This window comes from Acanthaster planci, linkage group LG06, assembly GCF_054643075.1.
Source record: "Acanthaster planci isolate LZ-2023a linkage group LG06, COTS_SCS, whole genome shotgun sequence".
Lineage (NCBI taxonomy): Eukaryota > Metazoa > Echinodermata > Asteroidea > Valvatida > Acanthasteridae > Acanthaster > Acanthaster planci.
The window spans coordinates 9,960,486-9,979,324 of record NC_141782.1 but is presented as its reverse complement, the minus strand read 5'-3'; the positions used below and the strand labels follow the sequence as shown (position 1 = coordinate 9,979,324).

At 42.0% G+C, this 18,839-nt stretch overlaps 1 protein-coding gene across 4 annotated transcripts in view; it reads right to left on the bottom strand.

Moving 5' to 3' along the window:
- Positions 1–1,213: 1,213 nt before the first annotated feature.
- The window catches only part of tubgcp2 (tubulin gamma complex associated protein 2), a 19,385-nt gene continuing 1,759 nt past the window's right edge, over positions 1,214–18,839 (bottom strand). For all 4 annotated transcript variants that reach the window (XM_022228350.2, XM_022228352.2, XM_022228353.2 and 1 more), the window contains exons 2-20: positions 18,298–18,389; positions 17,425–17,592; positions 16,944–17,106; positions 15,488–15,587; positions 14,783–14,949; positions 13,877–14,104; positions 12,857–13,056; positions 12,501–12,615; positions 11,680–11,854; positions 11,216–11,366; positions 10,564–10,743; positions 9,629–9,702; positions 9,258–9,364; positions 8,659–8,729; positions 7,516–7,690; positions 6,768–6,911; positions 6,189–6,305; positions 4,078–4,333; positions 1,214–2,858 (exon numbers count right to left, since the gene is read on the bottom strand). In XM_022228350.2, coding sequence (XP_022084042.2) covers positions 2,758–2,858; positions 4,078–4,333; positions 6,189–6,305; positions 6,768–6,911; positions 7,516–7,690; positions 8,659–8,729; positions 9,258–9,364; positions 9,629–9,702; positions 10,564–10,743; positions 11,216–11,366; positions 11,680–11,854; positions 12,501–12,615; positions 12,857–13,056; positions 13,877–14,104; positions 14,783–14,949; positions 15,488–15,587; positions 16,944–17,106; positions 17,425–17,592; positions 18,298–18,350 — 2,745 coding nt within the window. In that variant the 5' untranslated portion in view covers positions 18,351–18,389 and the 3' untranslated portion in view covers positions 1,214–2,757. The remainder of the gene's footprint in view (positions 2,859–4,077; positions 4,334–6,188; positions 6,306–6,767; positions 6,912–7,515; positions 7,691–8,658; positions 8,730–9,257; positions 9,365–9,628; positions 9,703–10,563; positions 10,744–11,215; positions 11,367–11,679; positions 11,855–12,500; positions 12,616–12,856; positions 13,057–13,876; positions 14,105–14,782; positions 14,950–15,487; positions 15,588–16,943; positions 17,107–17,424; positions 17,593–18,297; positions 18,390–18,839) is intronic.

Here is an 18,839-nt window from a genome sequence, read left to right as displayed (position 1 = left end):
AAACGTGAAAAAATATACTTGGAAATGAGAAGAAAATAATCTTCCACACGTTTTGACTTTCAAGGTTTATGTAGAAGTACATCGCCAAAGGAATGACATATTGTGTGAAGTGGTTGATGTACTGGCCTAAAGAGAGGCGACTTCAATTTACAGCCGACGAATAAAAAGCAATTAGGTATTTCAGTAGAACTGACTGCCATTGGCAGATATAGAAAGAAAACACCAAAGCAGCAGACATAGATGATTGATTTGTATGACAATAATAAGTCCAACGGTTAACGTTTGACCTTTGCATGTCTCATTGTCCAGAAATAGACAATTAGGATATTTCTGTATGTGCTGTTTCAAGCTTAATGCTGGGGGGGTAGGAAAAAGCATCCATCTGGATGGTTGAATAGTTTCTTCTAAGGATGGGTAAGTAGGTATTGCAGTATCACTGTTATAATTTTAAAACTGTCCAAATACCAGAATCTGGAATATTTTCTTTTTTTGAGAGAGACGGAAGGAAATTTAGTGGAAATCAGCAATGACTATGGACAGGGAAATAATGATTTCATTTGTCCCCTCAATTTTATCAAAAGATTATTTAAAACAAGTTGATTTTTTTAAACAATCCAAGTGCACAGTGTAGTTTGAGATTGTTTCATAGGATCTGTTTTCAGCTGTTCCGTTCATCTTTTCAATGAGCAGTGGCAACTTTGTAGATGAACCCTAGCTGCTGGTTATAAATGAGTATCCAGCCAAACCCTGTGAGTAGTTACTGATTAACTGAATTCCTCCTTGAACTCTCCTGCTCGCTGAAAGACCTATTAGCCTTTGTAAATGCCTAGTCTTTCCACTGCTGGGGGGGGGGGGGACATGAGTTTAATTTCACAAACACAAGCAGGTGTTGTGCTTGAAGCATCTGTTGATGGAAGGCTTCAAAACAGAACTGCGCCTGGTTCCAGGTTTTCCCTGCCATGACCTCGGAACCAGAAAGGAAAATTTGTGGCGAGCTTAGATTCTTCATGTACATTTTAAGGAAGACATGCTTATTTTTTATGCTCTCAATGCATTTATTATTTTAGTGATCAAAAATAAAGCATTAAAAGGAAAAGATGATTAAGAAAATTAATCCCCAAATTGTGAGGTCTTGGTGAACACTTTAATTTATAAAAAAAAATTAAAGGAAATGAATGCTGCTGTCCAAAAACGCAATAGGGCAAACACAACATACTAGAAACAGCACAAAAGTTTATTCAGATCAGATATGCTGCGATGCCTACATGAACGTGCTTGTAAATTTACTTATAATGAAAAATGGATATTAGGTCAAGTAATAAGAAAAGGATTTTAATGATGTTTATCACATTTTCAGCTTTAAAGAGTAGCCAAGTTTTTAGCAAAATACAGAATATGAATGTACTTAGTTTTCTCACCACTGTGCTTGGGATTATGGCCAAATTTAACCATTTGGTGGCATTGGTGACTGGCAGCTGCATTTTTGGTCGTTTCATGCACGCTTGATTCATGAGGACTTTATAATGTCAATATAGAGGTAATATAATTGTTGCAGGCATCTTGTATTTGCACTCCATCCATGAATCATTCCATAGAATGTATCTCAATTGTAAATATGATTACACAGTTATCAAAGATTGGTGTATTATCGAGTCATCACGGAAACATAGACAGAAATGTACTGGCAAGTAAAACTCTAACAATAACGAAAACCAGCAAGTTGAATTGTGCAAAACACCTAAACTCAATGTCTCCCTAACACAAAAAAATTACATCTTAATGTTACGTGATCTGACCAATCGGCCCCGGCAAGCTCAGTGGTCTACTGGTATGATGTCTGCACCAGTAAGCTGATCGTGGGTTTTGAGTCCCACCTGAGTAAACTTGTGATGTTTGTTGTTTTTCCGAACTTTCAGACAACACTTTGTGTTCAGTGTCTATAAATGTACATGGGTAAAGTGTAGAACACCAAATATGAAACTAACATCCCCTGACATAACAATTACATTTTAATGTCTGCTGTCATGAAAATTAGATTTCTGTAAATTTTCTGCTCACTAGGAAGACATTCATACATGTACTTGTCACACAGTCTGAAAAGACTGTATTTCACGGGAGAACTAAGGAAAGTGCTGTACTGATCTAGAGAAAAAAATCCAGGTCACGATTGCCCCTTTAAGGACAAAAATGTTAAGAGCATCAACAAATATTTACAGTCCTACTTACATTTGCATAGGCCATGAAGTCACAAAATGTGAATGGAAATTTTCAAGACTATATCACTTAAGCTTCCATCCAAATTGACAAATATTCAGATAAATCCCTTTTTGCTTTTTTCCCCTAAAGTGCCTGCGCCCCTACCTAATTTTATGTGTGTGAACGATGCCTACTCGTTTATCTCAGAAAAATGTCAAAGTCCAAACCCCCTGAGGGGGGTGTGTGTGAAGTTAGATTGACACATAGTTTTAGGACTCTCAAGGTCTATTACATGTATATGAGGCTGCATAACTAATGGTACAAATAGTTGCCGAGTCTCAGTTCCAAGAAACTTTTTCTGCTCATTTAAACTCTTAAGAAGTCACTTGGACTCTGGCTCAGTAAATTTGTCCATGTACATGTATGCATTAGTTATTGGAAATTGAAAACTCTGGGAATAATGTCCAGCATGGTGGATCAGCAATCAGCATCACCTTCATAATGGTTTTGTTCGTCCATTTTTTTGGGGGGAGGGGGATTGGTACTGACATCTCTTCTCTGCTACGTTCCTTTACCCCCTGGCTTCTGACTGCCGCCTGCTGAATCTGATCTTGCCCTGGACGACAGACTTGAGACGCTGGTCAGAGAACTACCTGATGCCCCTGGTGGATCGAGAAATGGGAAGGGGGATCAGAGTTGGGATTTCTCTGGATTTGTTTCAAATTTTAGGATTCTTATTTTTTTTTAAAATTTATAGACTTTTGAAGGCTTAGGCATTTGCGAATTGCTACTTTTTAATGCTTTCGTACAAACAACAAAATGTGAGAAAACTCAACCCTTTTTTAGCTTTAGAAACAACTGAAAAGTCACAAGAATTTACTGATACTGGTACCATTGTTACAACCCTTCTAACTTATGCTTTGTAGATTTCTGTTCGTCCTTCTGAAGTCATCTTGCAAAATTATACTGAAACTACAGCCAACAAACTGGCTTATGGAAGGAGTGCGACATGTTCTGATGAGTTTCTCAATTCAATTGCACACAAGTACCCCTTTTCACTGGTGAAAACTGAGAGAGGCTGGACCAACAAATGAAACTTGCTAAGTTTACCTACAAGAATTCCCAACATGGCAATCTCACTTACTGGTGACCCGATGTACAACCACCATTGTTGTAAGCACAGGCCACAGTACCATGCACAGTATTTACATATGAGAAGGCAAGCCTTTAAAGCTTTATCAATGGCAAAAAGTATGAGAGCAATATGGAGCTAGCAACCTTTGCTGGATCAAAGCAATAACAGCTGAACAAGGCACAAGTGGTGACCACAATAGCATGTGACAAAGTATCCAGTGACTCGTGACCTGTTTACAACCACCACTGTTGTAAGCACAGACCACAGTAGCAAGCACTGTTTTTACATAGCAGGCAAGCCTGCAAAGCTTTATTAATGGCAAAAAGTAAGAGAGGCGTGTGGAACGAGCAACCTGTGCTGGATCAACAGAGCAATAACAACTGAACATAGCACAAGTGGTGACCACAATAGCATGTGACAAAGTATCCAGTGACTTGTGACCTGATTACAACCACCACTGTTATACGCACAGACCACAGTATCAAGCACTGTTTTTACATAGCAGGCAAGCCTGCAAAGCTTTATTAATGGCAAAAAGTAGGAGAGACGTGTGGAGCTAGCAACCTGTGCTGGATCGGAGCAATAACAACTGAACATGGCGCGAGTGGTGACCACAATAGCATGTGATAAATGTGCAAACGAGTCCACTGAGCCATAACATATTTCAGGAATCCTATCTTTCGGAAAACTATTCAAAGAATATACACATTTCCTTCGGACTGCAACTACTACTTGTTACAACATACCTTGGTCCTGTCCCTCCTCCTGGTATTCCTTGCTCCGCCTTTCAGCGGCAACCCTCTCTAATCCCTCCGTGTAAAACCCGTTGAAGTCCAGCCTGTGGATGATGTTGGTCATGTTGTGCTCGCAGTCCGTGGTGCTGAACAGGCTCAGCTGGTCCAGCAGGCCCACCAACAGGGTGGAGAAGTTGCTGTCAAAGTTGTCGATGGTGCTGGCGAACTCCTCGCTGCCAATCAGTTGGTCCACATGCTCTGACGCCACCTGATAGGGGTGATCACATGAAATATTACCACTTGCTGCCGGGGAGCCCAGTTTCGGAGACATTGGCTTTATACGCGCGGATGGGGTACCCGAAATCGGACAAAAAACTGGGCCTTGTAGCAAAAGACCGCACTCGGCACAAAGACCGGGCTGCTGGGAATTGCCAACATTTTTTCAGTTGTCAATAGAGAGCAGGTTATTGTTTTGAAACAGTATACCACAATTTGTGGCATTCAGTGCGAGCAGATTATGACTGGGACAAAAGCACTCCGGCGATACAATACCGCTGCATGCTCATCTGGTCCGCATTTGAAAAGATGCCAGCAGTGAACTGGGCCAGTTTCGGGAACAAAAAAAAAAATACGCAACACCACACAATCTGGGCTCTCTTTACAAGGCAGCAGGAGATACTCCGGCGTCAATAGATGTTGTCTGTCAGATTAGAGTAGCCACCTAACAGTCATTCGTGTGGGTGTAAGCATCCAGTAAATTAAGATATGAATATTTAAAGAATTTTGAAAACAGAGAAAAATGAAATTACTTGGCCCAGCAGATTAAACATGGATAAATGGGCCCGGCGTGAAGTGGTTTTCTTTGATAGACTTTTCTTAGATGCACTTTTACACTTCTTCAAAGTATAAAACCTATTTGACATCCTTTTTCGAGTAATAAGTAAAGGCTTATAGTAAAATGCACCTGTTTAAAAATTTCCAAATTTCCATGCTTTCACACACAACTGAGGGCACTGTTGCTTTGATGCCATTCGAGGAAGATACTGTTTCTTTTTTTAGGCTTTTCTATTCAAACTCTGAACCAAAAATTTGTTCACTGAAAACGTTTCCAAGAATGGGGCACTCACTGGCTTATTTCCACAAAGTTAGACAATAATCAATCACTAAAGAAAAGGAAATTTGGGACTGCAAAACATCAAGGAGGGAAAGTTGCATTAACCACTTCGTGCCGGGGCATTTTTCAACGTTGATGATGCTGGGCCGGCATATCTATCATTTTTTCCGTTTTCAAAATCCTTCAAAAATTCATCATTCCATTTAACGGTCGTTTATAGCCGCACAAAGTAATCTGTAGGCACTACTCTAAGTTGACAGGTGACCTTCATTGACGCCCGAGTATTTCAGCCAGGCCTGCAGCCTTGTAAACAGAGCCCAGATTGTGCGGTGTTATACAACTGTCTTTTGTTCACGAACCTGGCTCAGTGCACTGCTGACCTCTTTTCAATAGGGGCCAGATTAGCGTGCAGCGGTGTTGTGTGGCTCATCGCTGCGGTGGTAAAGCACTTTTGTCCCCGGTGGTAATCCACTTGCTCTCAATGCCCCAAACCCTGGTATACAGTTTCAAAATAACGCTGGATTATCACCACTTTTGAGAGTGAAAAATGCCGGTAATGCCCAGCAGCCTGGTCTTTTGTTCGGAGTACGGTCTTTTGTTGCAGGGCCCTGTTTCCTTTGTCCGAGTTCGGAGACCCCGATTTTAGAGTCCCCGGCTGGTAGTAGTTAAAATACCTTTTTAAACAGCAAAAACGGAAACTAAAAATCAGGTTGACTGAAACGTAAAGGTGCATTTTCAAGGGTTGCATTCAAAACTGCACTGTACAGAATCTTTTTTAATCATGAGCACACACAGCCATATTATGCACAGTGCCTGCAGCCTCTAGCTTCCCATAGCTGTGCGTTATTGCCCGCCACAGCTACAACATTCAGACAAAGCCTTGGATGAATATAGGGAGGTCTAAGTGCTGGAAATGACAACTCGACAAACATTTATGGCAGCACCATCAAGTAATTCCATTTTGCAGGTTACACACTGTTCTAACGGGAGCTTAACACATTGTCTATACCTTGGTCGCAGTCTTGTATTTCTTGCTCTCCGCTCTGTCCTTGTCTTTTGTTTTGGCATCCGTTGTATCAACGCGGAAACTTGCCTCCCCTTCCACATTCATTGTCTCTGTCATCCGCTGTTCAAATCAGAACGATAACAATGGACACAACGTTGTGTAAATGAAAGAGGAAAAAAAAGCTCATCAAACAAGGATGGTTCCAACAACTTGGCTCCCAACAAAGGTCCAGTGGGGCCAGAAAGCTGATAGGCAACTGTTCAAAGGTGTTAACTCCCTCATTTCATTCATTCATATAGTTATCTTCTAATTAGTTCTGTGGAGGGAAACCTTAGACTTTTGTGAGTTGCTTTTTTTCATTCTTAATATAATTGATTTGACTTCAACAAACAAATACAAAGACAAGAACAAAACAAGGTACCATTTAAATTAATGTAAACAAATGTCTCACTTGTCATTATTGGACCATCAATGTAACAGATCTACAAAATTTTGAATTGATAATAATAAATAACAACAGGTTTTTATATAGCACTTTTAACTAAAGATCAAAGCGCTTTCCATTATTGAGATGTTTCTTACCTGTATGCAGTTGGCAAATGTGACACAGACCAGCATGAGTTTGCTGACGATCTTCAGTAATTCAGGGTCTGTCAGCATACAGTCCTTCAGACACATGTTCAAAAAGTCAGTGTGGATATCAAGCACATCATCAATGGTTGACACCTGAGAGATACAAACACCAATTTACCAAAATCAGGCACTCCCTCTGTTTTTGAAACCTGTTCAGCTCAGACATGGCGCAGAACTTGTTTGCTTGGAAAATCTTCAAAAAAATAAAGAGTCCCGTTTTGAAAATGCTTTGGAGAAACCCTTGCAAACTAATGACCTCCTGCTCATATGTGTAGATGTCTTAACTACTCAACCGCCGTGCCTGCCAAGGTTGGCTGGCTTATTGAAATCTGGCATACAGGAGGTTGTCAATCCCTGAATGTTTGGGAGATGTAAATTCAGTATCATTTTTGCCTTCCATTAGGTAATTTTTTTTTAGTAAACACTATACAGTGTGTGCTGTCTGAGAGCTCAGAAGTGAAAAAAAGTTTGCTGGGGTGGCACTCATGCCCACAACCTCCTGCTTACTACTGCAGATCATATCTAAAAGCACTTGAGAAACTCATACACTCTAGCCCCACTCAAGCACAATTTGAGTTAGAGCTCTCAGACAGAGCTGAGTGTACAGTGCTTCACAAAAACAATACAGAGAGCTGTTGGGGGAAACCCAATATCACGTAGCAATTTCGCATTTTTACAAGTTCGGTTTATCCCACACCTGTTTCAGTTTAGTTTCCATTATCTGCCAGTTGGGTTCAATGACCTCAAACATCATGTAGTACTGTAGATTCTGGACCAGGTGAAGCATTCTCTGACGCAGAGCAAAGGCGGCAGCGTACCACTTGGAGGAGTGAAGGGTGTACTGCTTAGCAGCCTTATTCAAGACCCACAGGCTGAGGATAGACAGAGAGGAAGGTTCGCCAAGTGGAAAGTCTGTTGGCCAGTTAACCTCGGATTTTCTTACCCAAAAAAGCTGCTGATGGTGGGTTTTTACCCGCAAATTCTTCAAACTTGCGACTGCGCTTTGACCCAACCAACAGGACGCATTAATATGTCAACCGCAGAAATGAAAAAAGAAGTGTCAAACGAGTGTACACGTCCTCCGTGGAACACGTAAGGAAAATTATGTGTGTTTACACGTCATCTGGTGTCAAGAGGTTAAGTTGACAAGTTTGTGCTAGCACTTTGTACCTTTTGTGAGCTGTGTACTTCTCGGGGCCAAACTGAGCATTTTATTCAGAGAGGTCTGTTTGTCGTCAGTACAGTGCTGTGCATCTGGAGATACACAGCTTTACCCATTACTGAAATCTATCATACATGTAACATATTTTATGGGTTCAAGTCCCACCCGAGTATGCTTGTGGTTTTTTTCACAAGCCTTCAGGGCATACACTGAGTATACAGTGTTAAAATACACGCCGGGCAGGGCAAAAATCCAAAATTCGTATTTTATTTGCTAATGAAGCTACACAACTGTACTGTTCTAGGATGGTCTGGGGTGGTATAAAGACTATGGAGGATTTGGGTGGGCAGAAGACAACGGAGACAGAAGTTCTTGATAGATACAAGATGTACGCAAGCGAAACAATATGCAATGGAAAACAAGGCAGAGAAATCCATGATTACAGGCTGGATTAGAGTAGCTTGCTGTGATACCAATAAAAATAATTTTCATCGTTTACTAACGCTGTGCACTGCTTTGTTTGAGTACTCAAGTAAGGCCGTGAATATAGGCAGAAACACAATCTGTGACTTTGCACTTCCAACTCATCTACCAGAGCTTCAATGGAAAACTAGGTAACAGGATGCACTTTACGCCTTAGTCAGTCAAGGGCTCAATGCAAATCGCAGTCATACTTACTTGCACAAGATCCTTTCCACGTGCTTGCAGTAATATAGATGTCTGAAGAGAATCTGGTAGCGTGTCAAAGCCTGTGGTATTCATGTCAACAAAAAATTCAAGATAAACAAAAGACTGTTTCTCTCTGACACAAAGATGAATTCCCCCCTCCAAATATTTGCCAATTACTGTCCCGAATCCTTCACTGTGCAGGATACCCACAATGTAAGCTTTTTTACTGTAACTTCCATGAAGCATCAATTCCTACGTATACAGGTAATAGGGGCTGTCCATAAAGTACGTACACACAAAGGGGGGGACGTTGGAGCCACTGCATGCACCAAGCGTATAGGGGGAGGTCTGAAAAGTCGGCATTTCATTTATGGACAGCCTCAATCCTGCAAAATCCTGCCAAACCTCCAGCAGGATTTTCAAGGATCTTGGAGGGTTAGGGTTGAGCATTCTGTGTGAATAATGGCTGGGAGTGCCATGTTTATATGCAATGTAGGCATAAGGCTTGCTCAAAATTAAGACTGTTCTATCGCAAGGTGAAGCAACTGTAACAAAGTGTCGGTCATATTGCACAATCGGAACCAAAAGCTTGACAAGGAATCTCTGACCTTTCTACTGAGAATGAGTGACTCGGGCCAGCGGACAACGTAATCAAAAGAGAAGGCCTCCAGACAAGAGATGTGGATTTCAGTCGGGTCAATCTCCTGAATGATTGCTGAGAGGAAATCAATCAGGTATTATGGAGTAAACACAGACAGACAAATCAATTCACAAAACTGGGACGTGGACGTTCAACCTTTGCAAACGCAGCCTCACCCGTCTTTCAGTTTAACTGCCTTCTAGTTGTACATTAAACAGTTTCAACTTCACAATTCTCTAAGTGAGGAAATGGTCGGTTACAGCACACAGATGCCAAAAGAAATTGGGGCTGAATAGCGTGGATGATAACAACTGAAGTGCCAATTTTTTGAGAACTTACATTTTTCAACTCTCGACTCGATGGATATTATTCTCAGCAACTGCGTGATGAGATCATAGGGAAGCAATGCCACCCTGAAGAAATAAAATTCACAGGAAAACTTCAATGTCAATAATCCAGAGCTGTTAACTGTTTAATGTTCTTCTCATTGACACAGTAATGCGGTGATTCAATCTTGTCCTCAAAACTTACACAAACTAACTGAAGCATTTACCCTTGGCAATGAAGTGTTCCATACTGCGAATGATTTCAACATTAGGTAATCTAGGAATGCGGGGAGTTCCCTAGGCTTTCCAAATAATCCTAGGAGACGCCATTATTGCGCTGGCACTACTCTTGCATAAAGCGTTCTTAAACCCTTCAGGCGTGCATGCATTTTTTTTGGCAAGTTGCAGCACTTTGCCTGGTCATAGAGATCCTGTGCACATGAGTGTTGTACCACCACAGTACCCGTTTCTACTTCCTGGTTGCTGGATTAAGCTATGAACAAAGCTAGCTCTTAGCAGTTGTGGTCAAGTCCTTTCACAAGCAGTGTTGTAGTCGAGACCATCACAAGACCAGACCAGACACAAGACAATGCACAAGACCGGGCACAGGAACAGGCACAACTAACAGGGTGAACAACGGCAAAGGAATGCTTTTGTTGCAGTTCATTTGAATAGCTTGTGGCTTGAATTCAGACTGGTGGTCTTGTGATGGTCTTGTGAAGGTCTGAAGTGGTCTCGACTACAACACTGTTCACAAGTCCCTTCCCAAGTCCTTCAACAAGACCAGTCACAAGAAGCCGGGTGAGCAATGCTGCTGTCCCAGTTCACCCGAAGAGCATCAGACTTGGCTTAAGACTGGGTGACTAGTGATGGACTTAAAGGGATTTTTCTACAAGGGCTTTCATGCTACCAGTGCCTCAGCCCATCAATTGGCCTGGGCTGACATACCTGAGGTCATCTTTGAACGTGTCCGATTTAGCCTGGCTAGTGCGTAAGGCCAGCTCCAGCAGTGATTCCAGTCTGCTCGGGATGATCTCATCCACTTGCTTCTTCATCTCCTCCGTGGTGATGTCCATCAGATGGACAAAGAAATCTCCTTGCTCCAGCAAAAAGTATCTTTTGATGGACCTGGTACAGATATTCACAATAACAATTCAGGGTAGTTTTTTTTCTCTGTGAATTTATTGATCCAAATTTTGTTTTGCTTTCCTCAGTGAAGTTCATTGTTTCTTACGCAAAGCCGTTACGTACCTTTCACTAGCCTAACGATGGGTTCAGAGCAGGGGGAGGGATTAAGCCAAGTCGGGCACAGTACTTCTTTCCTAACCATTAACTTCTATGGCACAGGATCAAATCCCATCAAGGTCAACATGTGGACTGGGTTTGCAGTCTCTACCTGGCTCTGTGGGTTTTGATCCAAAGCATTCCTTTGGGGTTTCATCCCACTTCTAATAAACTCAATTCTCTCCATTACCTGCTCTCTACAGGTTTCTTCATGGCTTGCTCTCTACAGTGCCTAGGATGCTTTTGAGAAATTCTTGGTTTCCTTACCAGAAGTAATTAATAATGTGAGAGTTTTTTTCAGTGAGGTTCAACACACCTGAGCCTTGGCATGAGTTCTCTGTCGTCCAAAATGTGATCTAGTAACACCTTGCTTGCATACTGATAGGCGCGTTCGATGTGCTCAACGTACTGTCGCTCCTTCAGTGTGTACAGTATCTCCTCCGCATGAGGGCATTTGGGATCACGACCTTTGAGATAAAGTCAAATGAAATCCATGAGTTACCGGGGGGGGGGCCTTTAGGGCTAGGGATGAAAGAAACTTTAAAAAGGAGTCAGTCGAACGTTTAAGAAAAGCTAACTATTCTACAATGGGCTGACAAAGTAATGTTTTTGTTCTTTGCTAATTGAGAAATATGGAAATTGGAAATTCCAATTCAACTACTTTAACTGACATTTATCCCTCTTTATTATTCCAAATGCACTGACAAAGATGTAACAAAATGATCGGGTCTGATCTCTAACCCACCCAACCAACGCTATACAATCTATAAGTTTCCTCACCACATTCCCTGATGACATTGAGGTATTTTCCTGTCCGAAGGATCTTGTCGGCCACCGCCTCCAGGAAGACGGGTATCCTGTCCCGGCAGATTGTGTAGTGCTGCTCCCAGTAGGCATCATTGTATTCCTGCTGCAGTTTCTCCTTGCGCAAGGCCTCATGCTCCTCAATCATGAACTACAACAGAACCAAAAGTGGAATGTTAAATACCTTGGGCACATGGGGGGGGTAGGTTGGCAAAATGGTGCCGTTTCTGGCCTTCCACCTCTGTGACGTGGGTTCGAATCCCACCAGGGCCAATATGTAGACTGTGATTTCAGTCCTTAAAGTGCTTGAGTGTGGTTTCCCAAGCACATCGTGCTGTTATTTTTTCCTCCCAAAACAAAAAATTCTTCTTCATCTCTCTCTCTGGGTTTTCTTGAGCCTCCGAGCTACAGCATCTGTACTTGTTTGAGCAACCTTTGATTTTACTAAAACAAGGAGGATTAAAACAAAACATTTGGACAAATATTACTTCAATATATTACAACATGCAAAAGCACTACATCGTTACTACAACTACCTGCTAACTTTTGATTGATTAAAACCTCAGGATCCATGGTTCTGCTTTTATTCTTCCAGTGTTTACACGGGGAAGGAAAAATGACACTTTCTCAGAGTAGTCTCATGCATGCAATAGTATTTGAGGAAAGAAATCGGTCACAAAAAGGAAATCTTCAGAATTTCAACTCCATATGGCGCATTCAAGCACAGAAAAGATTTGTTTGCTTCATAGAGAGATCGGAGAGGCGCAGAAACATAAAAGGATAAGGGTCCTACACACCTCACAGTAAGGATCCTTAATTATCCCTTTGTAGATCCACTTCTCCAGAATCTCAAAGTATGGTGCACAAGCCGACTGCGTCAAGAACAGACAAAGGTTCTGGGCTCTCGTGTCACTGATTGGAGAAACAAAGAGCAAACAAACAGAATGTAAATTCAAATTTCATGCTAATACATATCCAGTTCATGCACCGGTCATGAAAAACAACAGATTGAAATACATGAACCGGAATCAGCTGGAACCATCACAAGAAATGAATCCTGAACCGGAAGTAAATTGAGCACTAGCACTAGAGACCTGAGAAGAACAAAAACGGTCAAGCCTCTACTTGCAGAAACAAATTGCAGCCTCCTCACCCTATCATAGCGGCCGTCCTCTCATGAAGTAAGCTGAGGACAGCGCCCCCAGTGGATGCCCCACGGTCTATGGCCTGGGCGATGGAGGCCAAGATTTCCATGGTCTGTTTGCAGGGCTGGATGTAGAACCAAAATCGCTGCAGTGGAAGCTGGCCCTGTCTGAACTGATGCTCTAGCTGTGCTGTCAAGATGGAATACTCCTACAAATTTAATCAATCAAGTTGATCAGATCAAGTAGACTTCTCTCTGAAACTGGCACGAACCAGCGACGTGTAAGAATGTATATTCATTTGTTATCTGAAGTGCTCGGGTGGGACTCGCACCAACAACCTTCTTTTGGAGGTACAGACATCTTATCACCCAACCACTGGTCGAGTTCAAGCGGCCAGTTCTTGACATGGGTTTCTTGTTCTTGCACTCCAACAGCAGGAACACGAGCCAAGAACACTGTTCTCGGAACAGGATCATACACTACCTCCTTGTCAGGGTTTTACAAAGAAAAACTCCTGAGATTTAATTTTTCAGCAGCCGTAAAAAAATAGCAAGACAGCTTACAAAGCTACAATGGGAAATTTTGCAAAATTAACATTTACAATTTTCCATAACACAGATATAAATGTCATTTTTAATAGAACTGAATTCAGCCCGGTTCCAAGCATTTATCATAAGATTGCAACGTGCAGAAACACATAGTATTCACAGCAGTTAGACTGTAACAATGTCTATCTTAAACTCAACAAAACACCCCATGGATTTTAATTTCGTGGATCCCAAACAATCCTGCATGCACACCATCCACCAGGATTTCAGTATTTTTATGCAACCTTCCATGCCTTTGTGGAGGGTGAAGCTAAATGTGGAGACTTTTTACAAGTTTTTGGAGGGAAGGCAAGTGAAATTTCCCTCAATGAGGTGGGGCGGGTCGGGGTAGGGGGAGGCATAGCCCAAATAAGTACCCCTGACCCTGATAATCGCCAGTGACCACACACGCCAGCAAGGCACAGCTGCAGTCATACTCACTTTTATTAGAGTCTTCATGGCCCCACACAGGGCGTGGTTGACCACGCCGTACTCAAAGGATAACTTGTCTTCGATGAACCGCACCACGGCGGAGTACATGGTGCAGACTGGAAGGATTCGATTGGCCACCTCGCGCAACGAGATGTCCAGCGATTGGTCAACAACAAATGTGCGGCCTAAGGATTGGTCCTGGGGTGGACGGAGTAAGGTGTACTTTCCTTCAGTGCCCTTCAATGAAATATACAATCCAAAAATCGAGATAGAAAATAGGATGGAAGTTGTAAGTAATACCACAAGTGTTTCTCATGGATTTGTCCAAAGCAACAACAGGTATAACCCTGACATTTCAGACAATGATCAGTGGGTTATAACATCACCACAATAATCTTCAGGTCCTGGACAACTTTTGCACCCATGAACCGGTGTCCCCTGAGCCACACCCTGATTACAACCGCACGTCCATGAGCCTGTCGCAAAGTAACCTATGATGGGGAAGCATGGGCAGTTATTGATATGTGATAATACCCATGAGAGCAATTCACAGTGCACAGGTTGTAGTTTCCTAGGGTTAAGGGGCCCAGGACTAAATCAATGAGCAAGTTTGGTGTTTCAGAAAGGAAAGGTCATTCAAGAACAGAGCAACTGACGTCACACCTGCTCAAACATTGTTCAGTTTATATTTAGTGCTGGTACCTCATATTCTTAAATGACCAACAGCATTCTTCATTGTTTGCAGGCACCGTTGGAATATAGAACTGGCTCTCTCCTGTACCCCTAAGGTCAGCATCCCTAGAGCCACATTCATCTGAGGTGTCCTCAGACTTGTCTATTGTCCAGTCCCCCCCTCCTCCCTGCTCATGGGAAGAGGGGAATTTGGCATTAAATGGAAATAATTACAATACTCACAGTCATAACCATTAGGAGGTCCTGGACGATAGCCAATTCCTGTACCCCAAGGGGCAGCGTCCCCAGAGCTACAGCTGGCTCAGATGTCCCTGGACTTGTCACAAAGTCCCCTGTCAGGTTAGGCCTTTCGAGGACCCACGAGGACAACTCAGGGAGTTTCAAAGATACTGTAAAACACAATTATAAGTACACAGATGTACACTCAAAATTCAACGGGCACAAAGCGCCCGCTGTCAGAGTAAACTCTCAACCACATTTAACCACTTTGTGCCTGAGGGTCTGTGAACACGATCTGGCTATCACAGGCACTTCTGATAGGTTAAAACATCATGCATGCCTCAACTCACCTCCACCTGACATTTATGCACACAAAATCCCCCATTTGTTTTGTATACACACAAAGTCTGTGATGGCGGATAATGTGGTGACCTTGGCTGCAGTGTACAGCGTGTTGTAGCAATTACTGATCCCTGGGCAGGCCCCAGAGTGTAGAAGCATATGAGGTGAGGTACTAAACATCGTCAATACACTGTTAAACTGACTCTAACCAACCTGTATTTGAGATGGTCTGCCATATGTGGAAAGTTGGCTGCTGTCTTGCTCTTTTTGAAAGTTGAAATTTTCAGCCACAAATAACACTGTCAACGAGTGGTTAAGCAACAAAAAAGGTATTTCTGCAACAACGATGCCACATTCTCTACTCACAGTTCTTCCGGGACTGTTTCTCTCGCATCATTTTCTTGAAGACCTCCGAGGCCTGGCTGGTTGCTCCGCTGCTGGCCACGCTTAATAGCTGGTTTCGCAACTGCAACATCGCAAGAGATGATGCACATTAATCATATGCTGTCGGTTTTAATTTGATGTTGCATGACATATACCCGGGGGATTTTTGAGATTTTCCTTTTTCAAACTTTTTCAAAAATTCGTAACTTCATTTACTGGAACTTTACACCCACATGAATGACTGTCTGGTGGCTACTCTAATCTGACAGACAACATCTATTGATGCCCGAGTATTTCAGCCAGGCCTGCTACCTTGTAAAGAGAGCCCAGATTGTGCGGTGTTACATAATTTCATTTTGTTCCAAAAACACCAGCGCTGCTGGTGTCTTTTCAAATGCGGACCACATTAGTGTGCAGCGGTATTGTATTGCTCATGCCTTAAGTGCTGGAGCGCTCTTAGCCCCAGTGGTAATCCGCTCACGCTGAATTCCATGAACAATTATGTAATCATTCAAAAAAATGACGGATTTCTTCTGCTATTGACAACTGAAAAAATGTTGGCAATTCCCAGCAGCCTGGTCTTTTGTTACAAGGCCCAGTTCCCTTTGTCCGATTTCGGGCACCCCAGCTATACGTATAAAGCCAACGTCTCCGAAACTGGGCTCCCCAGCAGCAAGTGCTTAAAATGCACAATTCAAAAGAACTCTTCACTTCTTTTCCTTTTTTTAATAATCGCTCAAAATGAAGTCTTTAGCTTTATTTACAAATCTGCAGGAACCCAGTTCTACTTGTCAAGGCAGCAACTCAGTATGCAACAAATATTCTACCTGGCATTTTTCCAAGTTCTCACTTGCAGCAGCTATTCCAATACAGGACTGTCTGCCAGGAACAGCTCATTCCACCTGAGAACTTGCTAATACCATTTTACAAACCTGCCAACATGGATCATCAGAAAACAGAACACCAGGCATGCAAGCAAAGCCCCTCAAACAGGTTCGGTCCAGGTGGCTTAGGCTGTGCATAATTTCAAGCTGCCACAAAGTAATTTAAACCAAAGGAAATAGACCCTTCCCTTGTGGCAGTGGGACAAGCAAACTTCCCAGAAGTTGCCAGGTAATCTGTAAGTCGCTTTTTTTTTTTTGAGATTTTTATTTTTCTTCTGACAAACTGGCAGACACTCAGATTTTTAAGCCTTTGAAAACTTGAAAATGTAAATAGTTCTAATTAAATTCCAACTAACTCGGCAAAGGTTGTTACAAAAGTAACATTTGAAACTGTTTCAAATCTGGAGATGTCCCTTATTTAACTACAACGTAGCTGGAAAAGCACAAAATGAACTTCTGTCACCCTTCACACCCACTGAACAGCAACCTGTTCCCGAGACTTTGCTGACATTGAAGATTGACTCCATCAATTTGTTGACCCTTATTTTATTTACCTCAGACACCTCCTGCTCCGACATCTTGGAGCCAGAGGCAGGCAAAACGACTTTGTCCATGGGCATCTGCAAAGCCACGGCATTTTGCTGCAAGACAGCCACCGTGTCTTTGTCTTCAGACAACTTGGAGAGAAGGTAGACAAAAGCATCCAGATCTCGATTACTGTAACCCCAAAAAAATAACAAAACAATTCAATTCATATTTATTCATTGAGCAGAAAAACAACTACAGCTGAACCTTACTAAAAAGAGGTCCTTCAAAATATGCAGATTATCTTGTATATAAAAGGAACCTTGTATTATTACTCGGAAATGAAAACAACAAAGAACAAAGACTAGGAACTAAATGTCCTTGTCATAACTAGAATGTTGCATTAACAGTGTTCTACTTAATGAAGTTCAACTGTATTTGAGTGACAAGTTTCAATTTGTCAGTCTATAGATACTGAATTTGCATAAAAAATCTGTCAAGTTGACTCACTTTTTGGATTTCAACTCATCATATTTTTGGAGGAACTCCACAGGTGTCTGAGTGAATTCTGCTATCTTGCGCTTGGCGCTGTGAGCGGACACTTGTGTCGTGACATACGGCGTTCTGTTCTTCAAAAGTAGGTCAACATAGAGCTCTGGGCCTGCACCTCCAGGAAGCCTAAACAAGGAGAAAAGGCTTTGGGCTCACAACTAGGGTAAGATAGTCACAGAATTAGTGACATAAGATCTCAACATTCTGGGGAAGTTTAAAACAGAATTAATAGAATAATAGCATCCTGCTGCTTGGGAAGAAGATCTATAAATCCTGAAAGCAGTACGTCAATAACTTGGACAGCAGCGACACCACTGGATCTCAATGGCTTAATAACAATGGAGGTAGTTATAACACACACACACATCCACCAGTACTGGTTCTGAAGATACTGTACATAATAATTATCCCTGCTCACTGGGCACAGGAATATTTCTTATACCATCTTAGTTTCCTGGGAAGTATACAGCTTGGTGCAGCCATCTCAAGCACTAACTAGCTGTTCAACCACAAGAACCTTCTGCTCTAACAGGTGCCCATATATTCTCCTGGGTTGAGAGAAGCAAGTACACGTAGGGGCAATGTGACTTTTCAAAGATCACAACATATGCTCCATGGCTGGATCTGATCTGATTGGCAGTTACAAACCATAAGCACTAGGCAAAATGGCCTAATTGATAACAGGTACCTCACAAATTTTTCTTTATTATTATTCTTTATTATTATTTTTTTCTCACAAAAACTTCTTTATTATAGTGACTGAGGCATACAGGTCAAAAATACTGACAACTATACAGCCATAGCGAATACCCCTATGCACAGCAATCTTACCCAAGAATCTTGATGAGCTCGCTGACTTGATGATGAACCCTGAATTCACTCATGCTGCCTGTGTCATGTTCTTTAATTCAGCATGTTAATAACTGAAAAGAGCAGACAGAAATTAACAAGAAACTAGTGTTGGAAAGTCAGTGCAGTAACACATACGTCATACCCACCAGTACCATCGACAGGGTTAACGCTCAATTTAAAACTAGTTCCCATTGGTCAGGGATCGTCAATAGAATTTTAACAGTCTCCACAGTAAAAACAAACCATCACCTAAAGCGTAAAGTGTTGTTCAACACTTTTTTATACTGTAGTCTGTTTGAAACATAAAAAAGAATGCAGTATTCAGTCACACCCAAATTAGCCAGTGGTGTAATGACTAGTAATCACCTTTATTTTCTGCTCTGCAAAAGTTTTCTGGCTTAAAAATCCTTCCAGTTTGCAGTGTTTGTCTTTTTTCAAACACAGTTTAAATTATTTACAATGATAGACCATGGATACTGCTTCCTTTCAAAAGTATGGCAATGATCACAATAGATGACCAA